At 39.6% G+C, this 13,453-nt stretch overlaps 1 protein-coding gene across 7 annotated transcripts in view; it reads left to right on the top strand.

The window, feature by feature from the left end:
- Positions 1 to 13,453, top strand: part of LOC106656213 (protein hu-li tai shao) — a 46,657-nt gene that overhangs the window by 28,896 nt on the left and 4,308 nt on the right. The window contains exons 1-14 of one of the 7 annotated variants that reach the window (XM_014376971.2): positions 1,231 to 1,698; positions 2,410 to 2,541; positions 3,055 to 3,241; positions 3,340 to 4,178; positions 4,410 to 4,546; positions 4,628 to 4,745; positions 5,840 to 5,953; positions 6,029 to 6,121; positions 6,203 to 6,398; positions 6,478 to 6,597; positions 6,669 to 6,740; positions 6,920 to 7,018; positions 7,343 to 7,411; positions 8,278 to 13,238. In XM_014376971.2, the coding sequence (XP_014232457.1) occupies positions 1,618 to 1,698; positions 2,410 to 2,541; positions 3,055 to 3,241; positions 3,340 to 4,178; positions 4,410 to 4,546; positions 4,628 to 4,745; positions 5,840 to 5,953; positions 6,029 to 6,121; positions 6,203 to 6,398; positions 6,478 to 6,597; positions 6,669 to 6,740; positions 6,920 to 7,018; positions 7,343 to 7,411; positions 8,278 to 13,238 (7,218 nt within the window). In that variant the 5' untranslated portion in view covers positions 1,231 to 1,617. Of the gene's footprint in view, positions 1 to 1,230; positions 1,699 to 2,409; positions 2,542 to 3,054; positions 3,242 to 3,339; positions 4,179 to 4,409; positions 4,547 to 4,627; positions 4,746 to 5,839; positions 5,954 to 6,028; positions 6,122 to 6,202; positions 6,399 to 6,477; positions 6,598 to 6,668; positions 6,741 to 6,919; positions 7,019 to 7,342; positions 7,412 to 8,277; positions 13,239 to 13,453 lie in introns of those variants that run through there. The other 6 variants (XM_014376974.2, XM_014376973.2, XM_014376976.2 and 3 more) reach the window with 6 other exon arrangements.

Consider the following 13,453-nt stretch of genomic DNA (forward strand, 5'->3'; position numbering starts at 1 on the left):
GAGCCGCGAATCGGGGGCACGCACGCGGCATTTCGGCACACTTACTTACACGCGCGCACGATGAAAAGTCGTGTCGCGATGATGTAAGCACACGCAGCGCATCGGATAACGACGACGACGACGATGATAATAACAAAAATGTGTGGTTCTACCTTATCGGGCCTCAATGAGAATAGGTGCGTACGTGCGCAGCGATATACGTATTCGCACGCTTACACACAGTTTACAGTAGTTTTCGATATTTTGCACGCGGCTAGAATGAGTGCGCCAAAAATAGTCGAGCGCCGTCGTCGGTCGTCGGTCGTCCATACGCGCCTATATACAACAGTTCGAAGCCGGGCAAAAGACGAGAAAAGAAAGATAGCAAAGAAGCGTTCGAAGCCGTCGATTTATATTTATAATCATTATTATACGCGCAGTAGCGTTCGGCCGCGCGATCGGTTTATCAAGCTTTTTTTTCAACGTCGCGCGAGCCCTGCACCCGCATAAAAACGCAGCATATAAATGCTTCGCGTATATACATAACGTGTGTGTGTGTATAGCACAGTGCAACGCCTTGCCCTTCTAACCTACTAGTTCAGAGCACTGGAAGATAGAGAGCCGAGAGAGCAGCGACACTTGCTCGGGCGCGCGTCTATATCTACATGTAGAAGCGTGTATATATATGTCTCTATACGTGTACTGCGGCATAATACAAGTGGTGAACTAGATCACACATCTTCTTTATATACATTATTTGCTGCGCGCGAGCCGAGAGAGTCTTTTTATTTACGAGACTTGATAATAACACGCGGGCCGCGTGTGTACTACGCGCCGTTTTACCTCTCCCCACGGTCAGCTTCGTCTTGTGTGTTTATGTATTGTATTATAATGCTCTCTAGTCGTGCTCCGCTACGTAGCGTAGTTATTACGATGAAAAACAACTAAATATAATTGGGCCACGCCGCGCGGACTTGAAAACGGCTCGAGGAAAAATATAGCAGAGAGAGAAAAAAAATATCGACTCCGTAGAGCCGCAGCTGGAAAACTTAAAAGTCTCATCGGCTTTATTTTTTTTGCAATTCTTTTACGTAAGCACAGCAGCACACCTTGTGTGTTGGTGTGTGGGTCTCGCTAAGAGACATCCGTCCGTGCCGCGCTCACTTTGCGGAGTCATAAAGCCGGAGCGGTGCGCGGCGCGGCGCTCGATGTAAAAATTTGCTTCGACTCCGACTCTGTCTGCCTCTATCTCTCTATCTCTGTCTCAAAACTAGTGCGAGCTCGCGTATAGTAGTAAGCAGCAAATGGAACTCAGGTGCTGCTCGTGCCATTTCTGACTCTCTCGGGCGCGCGAGCCATCTCCGACCGGCTATGTTCGTACTGCTGCTACTCTCGTTACTGCTGCCTACGGACGCGCGCCGGCCGTGCTCCGCGAGGTCCATCGTCGTCCGAGACTGACTCTGTGCCCGACGACGATATGTGTGGGGATATCGAGTGTCGATCGTTATAAATAAAAAATCATTGTTTTCTTTGGGTTCTTTTTGAGTTCGAAAGTGTTGTTATCGTTTCTCATCGATCTTTTTTCTTTCTTTCGATTAGTAATCGCGCGCGCGCGCGTAATCTTTTCGATACCTAATAATGGCTATGTTACATCTGATGATCGTCGCGAACGCGTTCAACAAGGCGCTCATGAAATCGATGTCGAGCCGACTTGACCTGGTAAGTTTTTTTTTTTTCCTTTCTGCTTTCGAGTCGCCCATTTATTCGCGCCGCGTGTGCTCTCTTTGCGTATATATATAAATTTCTTGCCTTGAAAATCGCTTATAGGTAGTAGGTAAGCCTATGCACACAGCTGTAATAACTGGTCGTTGGCCGTATTCTCTTAATCGATGTTTATTGAATATATATACGTGCACCTCGAGAGCTCGTGCCAAGTTTTGCATTTTATAGTTTCTCGCAAAAATTATTCACCACTTCGTAATGTTATGGAGACCCCATCGAGGCTCTTGTTTATGTGAGTTTGGTTTTTAGGCCATAATTTAGAGTCGTAACTGGATGTCAAAATAGAATTTTGAACGATCGTTACGAGCGCGAAAGCGAATGTGTTTTGTATTCATCCGTACAAAAAATATCTACAACGATCGAGTGTCAATTGTCATTGACAAGAGTGCCCGTAATACGAGTCGAAAAAAGGCGCTAATTGCGCCACTCGTAATTATACACTTTATTATAAAAAATTGCGCCTCTCAACCACACGAGAGCACCTTCAACGATGCGCTTTACATTCCTTAGATATAACAAATGCGTAGAGTTATTAAGATAAGGAGAAGAAGAAGCGGCACTTGGCATTATCATTTACTCTCTTTTCATATTGGCACTTACGAAACGAGATACTAACCGTATTTTTCTCGCCCGTTTCTCTGTTTACAGACGGATTTACTAGACGATAAAATGGCTGATTCGAATCAACAAGAGGAGATACACGAGGTCCAGACCAATGGGGCCGTCGACGGCCTTACCGAGGAAGAGAAGGCCAAAATGAGACCCGCCGACATCGAAGCTGTAAGTGTACATCTTTTTTTTTTTGCAATTTCGACATACGATCGTGCGCTGCATTGTCATCGACGGAATTGACTCTTCTCTCGCGCGCGCGATTACGTGTATAATTACGATTCTTGTTCACCTCGCGCGCTCTCGCACGTGTTCCGCGCTGCATAGAGACGATATTATGATTTATGAGTCGAAGATGATGAAAAAAAATTGTAAAGATAAATGTCAATTTCGTACGCGAGCGTCAAGTTCGAGTGTGTACGGGAGAAGAGCTTTGAAAATTGCGTGACGCAAGTGCGCAGCTTATTCGTTCGCGGTGAAAATTGTCACCTGGAAGGGTGCCAGAAAATTTCGAGACTCATGGTATTCCAATATATCAGCGAAGAAGAGTCACTAATTTTTGCGCAAAATTTATCGAGTTTTCAAAAGCTCTCGAAGTTTTTTGCTGTATAGAACTGAAAAAAAAAAAAAAAAAAGAAATGTCGATAACACGAAATGAAAATACATCATTGTTGTTTTTTGCAGGACGTGAGAGACATGGAGAGAAGAAAGCGCGTCGAGGCGATGATGAGCTCGCGCTTGTTCAGAGAAGAGCTAGAGCGAATCATCGAGACGCAGATGAAGGACGGCTCGGCTCCGTCGGGAATTCTGCAACAGATCTCCGAGATGATGGGCATCCAAGGATCGCGCTTCAATTCCAACGGATTCAAAAGTGAGTGATTTTTCGATCCTAATTCCATACACTGGTATTGCAATAAAAAAAAGAGAGCTCGACTCGATTGACGTTTTCATTTCTCCCTCTCGATCCAGATTCGAATTGCGTGCTGCCCATCAACGACATCCGCGGCGTCGAGAGCATGGGCTACGCCAAGGGCGAGAAGAACGCGCGCTGCAAGCTCGCCGCCGTCTATCGGCTCATCGACCTCTACGGCTGGACGCAGGGCGTCAACGGCATGATAACGGCCCGCCTGAGCCAGGACAAGGAGCACTTCCTCGTGAATCCCTACGGGCTGCTCTATCACGAGATCACCGCCTCGAGCCTGATCAAGGTCGACATGCAGGGCGGAGTCGTCGAGCAGGGCACGACGAACTTCGCCATCCACATGGCCAGCTACCAGCTGCACTCGACCGTACACGCGGCCCGGCCCGACATCAAGTGCGTCGTGCACATCGCCACGCCCTCTGTGACCGCCGTGTCGTCGACCAAGGCGGGCGTGCTGCCGCTCAGCCAGGAGAGCATCGTCATCGGCGAGGTGAGCAGCCACCACTACATCGGCGGCGGCGCCAGCCTGCTGGATCCCGACGAGCGCGACAGGCTCGCGCGCAATCTCGGCCCCGTCAACAAGGTCATACTGCTGGCCAACCGGGGCGCCCTGTGCTGCGGCGAGACCATCGAGGAGGCCTTCTACAACGTCTACAACACGGTGATCGCCTGCGAGACCCAGGCCAAGCTCATGACCCTCGGCATCGACAATCTCACCCTCATACCGGAGGAGGCGCGCAAGGCCATCTTCGAGGCGTCGCGCAAGGCCCCGGTGCCGCCCCAGGGCAGCGTGTCCGAGTCGGCCGCCCTCGCCGAGAAGCTTGAAAAGCGCTGGCGCATCGGCGGCACCGAGTTCGAGGCGCTCATGCGCATGCTCGACAATGCAGTGAGTACACACGCGCACATTTATTACGTGTATTATTTAATATGACTAATCGAGGCTCGCCTCGGTCGCACTCGTCTTCTCCGTTGCGCATGAATTCAAATTAAGGTAACGGAGATTACGAACACGATGAGAATTATTTAAGAATACATTGCGTCATTGCGATCGTGATCTCACGACTTGTTGCGCTCTATTCGAGGATATTCTTATTCATTTTTTTTCTATTTTTCGCAGGGTTTTCGTACTGGTTATCTCTATAGAAATCCATTGATTAAGTCCGAGCCTCCCAGGCCGAAGAACGACGTGGAAGTACCACCAGCAGTTTCATCTCTTGGCTTTTTACTCGAAGAGGAAGAGCTTTTCAAGCAAGGGTAAGAGCCATCATCTTGAAACGTAGCCGACTTGAGTGGCGAGCATGGAAACTTGACTAAAATCTAATTTATTTCAAACAGATTATGGAAGGGTGGACGAAAAGTAGGGCAGAGAACGCGTTGGCTGAACTCACCACACTCCTACCAGAAGGTAGAAATTTTAGAAACCGGTACACCAGATCCAAAGAAGATTACCAAGGTAGAAGTCATAACTTTTGAGGATAAAAATTGAATCATTTAAAAAAATTTAACATTTTAAGTGAAATCGAATATTAATGAGATGCTTCAATGCTTAACTATGAAATTTTAAAAGTCTCTTTAACAAAAAAAAATGGAAATTTAACATCGTATTTATATTCAAATAACATTATTCGCGTTACTAAAGTATATAGATACAGAATTAATGAATGAACTCATTTCATTGCACAATGAAATCGCCAAGACCGTTTTATAGAAATTTTTCTAGCATTCCATATGCATTCCATATATTAATGTTTGTGATAATTGTCGCCATGTTTATTATATTATGATACTATACACTTTTACATACCTAAGTGTATACATTGCTTTAACTTATTGGCTTTTCGATGTTTTTTTTCGTATTGTGCAATTTGACTTTGCCACTTACTAAGGTGTGGCAATTCTTGCAATATTATATTATTTAATAATTTCTCAGCGAATCGCTGTACGCAAGTCATACATGTTTCTTTTAATGAAATATATTTAAAATTATTAATACTATTATGATTAATATTATTACTGTGTAACCTTCAGTAATAAAAAATAAAACTGATAATGCTCAAAAACAACTAAGGAACTCTCCTTGAACACCCTATGAACAATCACTTGTAGAAACTTAGCGTCCTAGATACTAGTTTTAAAGCATGAGTCTTTTTTTGTAATTTTGTGAAAACTTTTTGAATTATTTTGTGTGCCTGTTGGTCATCATGTAAGCTTTTGGGTGGCCTCGGCATCAAACATCCACTGCAACCACAAAACCAGAGTCATTACTGAGAAAACAGTAATGTACAACGGCTTTTCAATTTTCGAAGTCATTGCGAGGTAATAAAACTGTAATTCTGATAGTTACGACTCCGCAAGCTTTATTTGAGACTAGCAGGCACACATTTCGGGTTGTTTTAGAGTGTCCGAAATTATTACTTGTGATTGTTTTTCGGTGATGTTCAAAGAGACGCTGTTCCTTTGATTGAAGCAAAACATTGAATATTTTGAAAAACTAACTAATTGACCGCGGGGTCGGGCTCTAAATTAATGCTCTGGTTTTGTACGCAGTGGGTATCTGATGGCTCACCGACGCACAGTAGCACACCAGTCAAAATCGACGGCGCTCTGCAGTTTGTTCCCAAAAATACCAATCCAAAAGAATTTAAGCAGCTCCAACAACAGGTAGGCTTGAATCACACGCGCAAGTTACTTCAAAATCATTCGTGATAATTCTAAATTCAAATTTTTCATTTGTAGATCAAAGATTACCGAAGAGCAGACAAAATTTCAGCCGGTCCACAATCACACATTCTTGAAGGTGTAACGTGGGAAGAAGCAAAAAAAATGCAGGTTGGTACTCGTTAAAATGTAATATTTCTTAAAAACAATTTCACTACTTATTAGTCTCATTTTGCGAATTATTCTTATCAGGATGCAACAATTAGTGGAACCGGAGAACAAGTAGTGCTCGTTGGAGCCGCCAGTAAAGGTATTATTCAAAGAGGTTTCCAACATAATGCTATGGTTTACAAAGCACCTTATGCGAAGAATCCTTTCGATGCCGTCACTGATCAGGAACTTGACCAGTACAAAAAAGAAGTTGAGCGAAAAACTAAAGGAGATCCCTGTACGTGTAAATAATAGATAATTTTTGAACTAAAAGTTAAAATGGTTTCAAAGCTATAATTATATATTTTAATTTATAGATGACGAATCACAATCAGAATCTGAAGCTCTATCATCGTTTAATATTACTAGCACAGCTAAAAGCCCAGTCCAGTCTCCAGTTTCAGTTACGTCAGAAACAGAAGAAGAAAGTAGAGATGGTAAGAATCTCGTAAAAAACTTTTATAACGACTTAATTTCAATACTTTTAATGAATTATTTTCTTTCACAGAGCCAAAAGTATTATACATAGGAACCAAACAAGTGCCTGCACCAAGTCAACCAGAAGTTGTTCTTAGTGATGGTGAGATTTGATTTTCAAAAGTAGCATGATTTTCTTTTACAATTTTAAAAATCTTTCTACTTTTCTGATTTTCGATCAGTTTGATAACGCTTTATTTTTTTTATTTTTTTTTCTTGCAAAAATTGTTAACTTTAAAATGCATGATGCATGAATTTTAAATGCATGAACATGATACGCAGACAAAAACGTAAATACGGTGACAGCTAACCCAGTAGAACTTCAAGAGATAATAAAATCTGAACCTTCAAAAGTTCAGACTGGATCTAATATTAAATCAGGTGAGATCTAAATTTCTACTCGCGCTGACCGTTTTTGTTGACTTTTTTTTCTTCGGCATTACTTCTAATATAACCTGAGGGTTTTTAGAATACTTTGCTTTTGTATTTTTTAGTTAATCAGTTTGATAGTGGTAATTTGAATAACATTTGCTTTTTGTTGATTTTTTTTCTCCAACTCTAAATTAATCAACTTAACCCTGGTATTAATACAATTCTTTAACTTTAAAATTAATGCGGGTAAAAATAATAAAATTCTACAGTGAAAATATCGATACTCATGTAAAAACTATATTTTTAAAACTTTGAATTCGATTCGTATCACAGTGAACGCTGCTTTTATCAACGAACTACGTCGCTCCGAAATGATGAACCGTAGCAATGCAAATGGACGAGGTAAGTTCTGTAGAACTTCATTCTGCAGAACTAAAAACATTACACTTGCTTCTCACTAATATCCTCTTGTACAGGTTTATGTTTTGCATGTTCCACTGCTTTAGCTGATACTCTTGTTTATGTTCATTGTTTTTGTAGTTTATCCTATGCTATACTCGCACGTCTTACCCACATATCACCAATCTCATAGCACCTTTTTGATTTCAACTGCACTTTTAAATAATCCGAACTTTTCATCATAATAGTTTCAGCTTTTTTTGAATAAGCTTTTTTTTTCATTGAATAAGCTGAGGCTTGATTTTTATTTTATTTCAATTAATTCTTTCCTAATATCCTAGTATTAATATTTAATTTTCGAGTTCTTTCGCTATAATTTTTTTTTGATACTCTAACATTATGTAAGAATTCATAATATCATATGCATAATTCATAAGTCATTTTAAGTACGATGTCAGTCACATTTAAATTTTCTTAATTTAGTAGGATAATCATAATTCGCGATAAAATTAATTCATGCAGGATATAGGGATCTAATTAATCGTTATAGGATTGATGAAATGTAGGTGGGTCATGCGAGTGTTGCTCACTCGCGCTCTGCGCAATCTCCAATATATTTATAATGGGAAAATCAACTGTATCTCAAGGCTTTTGTAAATTCAATGTCGTAGTCTCGTAGGGGCTGAAAGAGAAGGCTCAAGTGTTTAAGTAGCATAGTAAGCACCTAAACTCTTCTTCTTCATTCCTCCCGATACAACCACATTTAATTTATAAAGGCGCTGAGCATAGTTGAGTTTCCTGATAAATAAACAACTCTTCTGAAGCATAATATACTAACGCTTTTTTGGATATCGCGTATTTCTCTTCAGGATTATCCGGAGTTTCAAGTCTCAGCAGCAGAAGCGACGTCAGTTGTACCACAGAAGATAATCGTTTGACTTCCTTGAACAGACCACAGTATCCTCCTTGTTATCTCGAAACAGCCCGAACTCGAGAGCTTCCACGTCCTGAACACTACTATAAGTTATTTAGTCCTCCACTTCAGAGAATTCATGCCGCAAGGGTTAAGTTTCTGAAAGAAGCTTTTTGTGGTATCAAGACAGAAGAAGAAGAAGCGGAAAAAAATGTTCAAGAAGGCTCGAGTACGGAAATCAAGACAGAATTGAATGACGTTGAATGCAAGTCAAACAGTAGCATGAACTTTGCTGAAAAAGTCTATATACCAGTTGAAAATGCCGTTGTTAATGAGCCAATTAGCAACGAAAGGAGCAGTACAGAGAACAGTGATTTAGAAATCACTGAAAAGATGGGTGAATCAAATTCAAATTCTTCAGACAGTTTGGAAGAAAAGACATTTGTTTCTGAGTTATTCATAGATATAAAGGACGATAATGAGAAGACTTACTGTTCTGCAATAAACATTCCACTTGATGATTACAGAAGAGAAGAATTTGCGAATGAAGTCGAGACAAAACATCCAGAAGAATCACACGATTCAGACTCATTACCAGAAACGGAAACAAATAATTCCTTGTCTCCAAATCAGCTCGACTATAGTAATCGTACAAGAAGAGTTTATTATGCCAAAGGCCGTAAATCTTCAACTGCAGAAGAATCCTTCGATTCAGAACAACAAGAGCTTCAACGTAATTCTACGTTATGCGAGAGCGATAACAATAGTAATGAAAATTATATTAGCGAATATAATGTAGAATTTCCAGGCAGTTACGTTTTATGCAAAGAATCAAAGGGTAGTGATATTGATACACAAAATGACCTTGAAACAGAAAAAGTAGATAATGAAATTATTGATAAAGATGAATATGAATATGACTACCTCTGCGAAGGCTTTTTTGATACTCAAAGTATCAAAGATTTACCAATCAATGAAGCTATCGAAGAATGCTCCTACAGTAGTAATGCACTGGCAGATAAACAAGTTGGCTCTCAAAATTCCTCAAGACATGGTTCAATTGCATCTTTGAATGATTTGGATGGATCAAAAACTGACAACAAAGAATCTGAAGTAGTTGAAATTGATTTGAAAGACGAAGTAAAAAGTAACATGGGCGAATGTGACGAACAATGCGATAATATCGATTATGCATGGGAGCCAGAATGCAATGAGATGTATGATCTCACCCATTTTAGCTTCGGAAATGAAAGTTTCTCAAACCAGAGTTTCGGTCTTCAAAGAACTGGCCCTGCATGCGAAGATCTTACTCGCATCGACGAATTGGATTCCGTTCGACGCGACAGCTTAGTAAATGTTATTATTAGTATGAATGGTAATATAACTCCAAGCAAATTTAATTTAGATCCTATTCCTCGAACCGAAAATTCAACACAGTATAATTTGAGCCCTGAAAACATGAAAGAGATTTACAGTATTACGCCACAATGTGATGATACATTAGCCACCGATTCAACTTCCTCTACTTCTGGCAGTAGTAATGACATCGATCAATGTCGCATCAAAGAAAGTTACGATCAAAAAATGCATGATGTCATTAAAGAAGAAACAACAGAAGAAGTAGCAGAAGAAATAGCGGAAGAAATAGCAGAAGATGAATCTGCGATTTTAGAGCTACTCAACCCAGTGGACGACGAACTTTTTCATAAACAAATGTCTACATCATTCGAGGAAATTCACCAAGAATTATCAACAGCAAATGTAAAGAAGGAAGCTATAAAGTTTATTAAAGAAATATTGGATGAAGTTTCCAAAATGAATCTACTCAGAGGCCATTATAAATCAAAACAAGAAATTCAAAGAGAAGTACGTGAAAGGATGGAATCTATTAAAATGGAGAGGAAAATTACTAATGATATCATTCAAAAGTCATCAATAAAAAATGAACTTCTTTCTGAAACAGCACAAGTTTATAGTACTTTTAAAGTCAATGAACCAACAGAACCGGTAGATGGTGTCTATGTAGTTCATGAACTCATTCATCATATAGTTAATAAAAATGACAATGAAGATAACATCGATAGGAGTGACAGTCATATTTGTCAAAAGGTTGCTGATAAAGAATATAAGGAAACTACAAATACTAAATTGAAAGAGCTCAGAATTGAATATGAAATAAAAGATGAAAGGAGTCTCATGTCAACTGCACCGACAACCACAGCTATAGAGTTGCCTCCCAATTCAATCAATTCATCAAACCAAACTTTAGATGTTGCTTCAGAACCTGAATACGATGACGTTTATCCTTTTGACAATGAAAAAATTATAGAATCTACAGCTCCTGATTGTGATTCCAATAACAATGATACTAAGAACAATGTTTCTAATAATAGTTCCGTCAATTCTACTGAAGAAGAAGTACATTTGCAGAGTACTAACTTGCCATTTGTATCGACGAATTATATTTTTTGTACAGAAAGTTACGATTTTGGTGATCAAGAGGCTGTAGAATCCACTGATAGTGATACTAAATCTGATGACAGCAAAGAAAAGCCAAAGGATATTGAATTTGGTTCAAATGATTTACGATACAGTTTTCGTCCTCACTATGAACCAAAAAGTGGAGATATCTATATCAATTGTAATGAAGCGTCCTTCAATGAAGCACTGAAAGAAAAAAGTTGGATTGTAAATCATCCGCATTTAATTACATCTGTAAAAAGCGATAACGATAGTGATCGCGATGAGCTTTCAGTGATAAATAAAATACATTCTACAGAAGAACTCAATATTCCTGTCATTTCGACGGAATCGCATCATTTGGACGAGCAAGAAACTTCAGGATCTATAGATAACGACATTAAATCGGACTACAGCATAGAAAAAGAAGAAGAAGATGTTGAAATTTCTCACTATCATGCTCAGTATGATGATCGCCCAAAATTGAAACGCAGGCGTGGAATAAGTGATAACATTGATTGTGATGAAACAGCCCATCCTTCTGAATCGAGTAAGAAAAGTAAATGGTCTCTGAGTAAATTGATTCAAGTTGGCTGTGTTAAAGGCGAGCGTGACGATGATTTTTACGAGAGTGCAGTGAAAGATGACGTCAAAAAACCGGATTCTCCTGACGTTACGATAAATGTTCATGCGGCTGAAACTTCGGGCTCTCCGAAAGAATGGTGTTATTCTATCAAGCAAGAGGTTACTGATGATGAAATTGAAACTGAAGATAACATTGAAAAACAAGAAGTTATTATTGAAGTTTCTCCTGAAAAACAAAAAATGGCTCAGAATAGATTGGCACTGGCTGATTGTGTAAAAAGTGGTAGCGACGGAGACCTCGAGCTTGCAACTAATGATGACGTTCAGACTATCAAAGGCCAACATAATTTTGGCAATTTGTTAGATTCTCAAAATAATCAAGTGTTTGCATCGTTGAGTTCCATTGCTTCAGCAGACTTTTGTCATAATTTTAAGGAAGAAGTGGACTCCGAATTAGTGAGAATTAGTAAGGGATCTGACTACAGTGAAGATGACGAAGAGAATGACGATAATGTTGATGACCGTCCCCAGCATAAGAAAAAAAACAAAAAAGTTACTTTTTTCATTGAAGATGAAAAGAAATCCATTTCCATTGATCAAAAAAAGAAATGGTCTCTAAGTAAATTTATTGCACCGAATTGTATAAAGGGTGAATATGACAGTGATCAATACGAAATTAAAGATAAATATGACATTCAGAATGCTGACGATGAAATAAGTATTAGCAGCACAGTTTCGTGTGCATCGACGCAATCACTGCCTTCGACAGAATATTTGTATAATAATGAGCAAGATGATGAGCAGGTAGAAGTGACGGATAATGATGGTGAACCTAATCAAAGCATAGAAAAACTAGAGAATAGTGATAATGAAGCATCTAAGGACTATTTAACTTGTTCTGCCCGTTCGGAAAAAGAAGGAAAAGTTTACGTCTTAAGATCTGATAAGCCCACTTTTAGTATAATAGAATGTGATAAGACAATGGAAAATAATAAAAATGAGAATCTACAAAGAGCAATTCTGATTGACTCTATAAAAAGTGAAAATGATACTGTTCACGACACAAATATAGTCAAGTTAGAAGATCCCAGCTTTAGTGATAGTCCTGATAATGCTTGTTATGTAAAAAAAGAAAGTGATTCTGAAGAAAGTCTAAATGAGATAGAAGAAACAGAAAGTATTCAAAATGAAGTTGAAAAATTGTGGCAACTGAACGAGGAAAAAATGGACACCTACTGCAGGGAAGCAAGGATTTGTGACGAAAGTACTTTGGAACTGGAAGAAGGAATTGCAAACTGCGAAAAGAATCTCGCCATATTGAACGAAAAAACTAAACAGCTTTACGAAGAAATGATGGCTGTGAGTGCAGAAGGTATTGATTTCGATTTTGAAATAAATGAAGATGAACTAAATCCAACAAGTGAGACTCATCATCAGTTCCAACGAGTAGATGACTTACATGAACAGCCTTTGAATTTAATCGACGCTAGGCCAGACGTTCTGACAAACGCATCGTTGTTGTCAACAATTATGGAAGATCCCGAACTCGAAAAGATTTTAACGGATTCTTCATCTTCATTCATTTTAAAGAATGCCTTTCCGAACACAGTATCAGATAATCTGTCGGCTGTTGTAGAAGACACAGATTGTATTAATGAAGTAGAAGATCCGAAAATTTCTGAACATTCTTCACGTTCGAGTACAGCATCCCCAAAATCCGAAGAGGAGCAATTTCCATGTCGCACGTACGATTTGGAAGAAATCACCGATTCCGAAATGGCTTACAGCGCCGATGTGTCGCGCAATGACGGGCGCCTTCAAAATACGGTTTGCCGGAACGATTCGACCATCTCTGAAACCCGAATGAGTGCCGTAAGTATGACGGAAAATTTCGGTGACATCTCAAGCAGTAGTTTAGACGAGGCATCGGCTGTTCCTGGTGTCCCAACAGAATCAATGATGTACTCCTACGACACGACAGAATTCATAAAACTCGAAAAGGCATGCTCCAGCGAGGAATCGAGTTTCAAATCGTCAAATCACGACGATTCTAAATAGAAATAATCATCGGATCAACTTCCTTGCCA

Source organism: Trichogramma pretiosum, unplaced genomic scaffold, assembly GCF_000599845.2.
Source record: "Trichogramma pretiosum strain Unisexual culture from Peru unplaced genomic scaffold, Tpre_2.0 scaffold40, whole genome shotgun sequence".
In the NCBI taxonomy this organism is placed as follows: domain Eukaryota; kingdom Metazoa; phylum Arthropoda; class Insecta; order Hymenoptera; family Trichogrammatidae; genus Trichogramma; species Trichogramma pretiosum.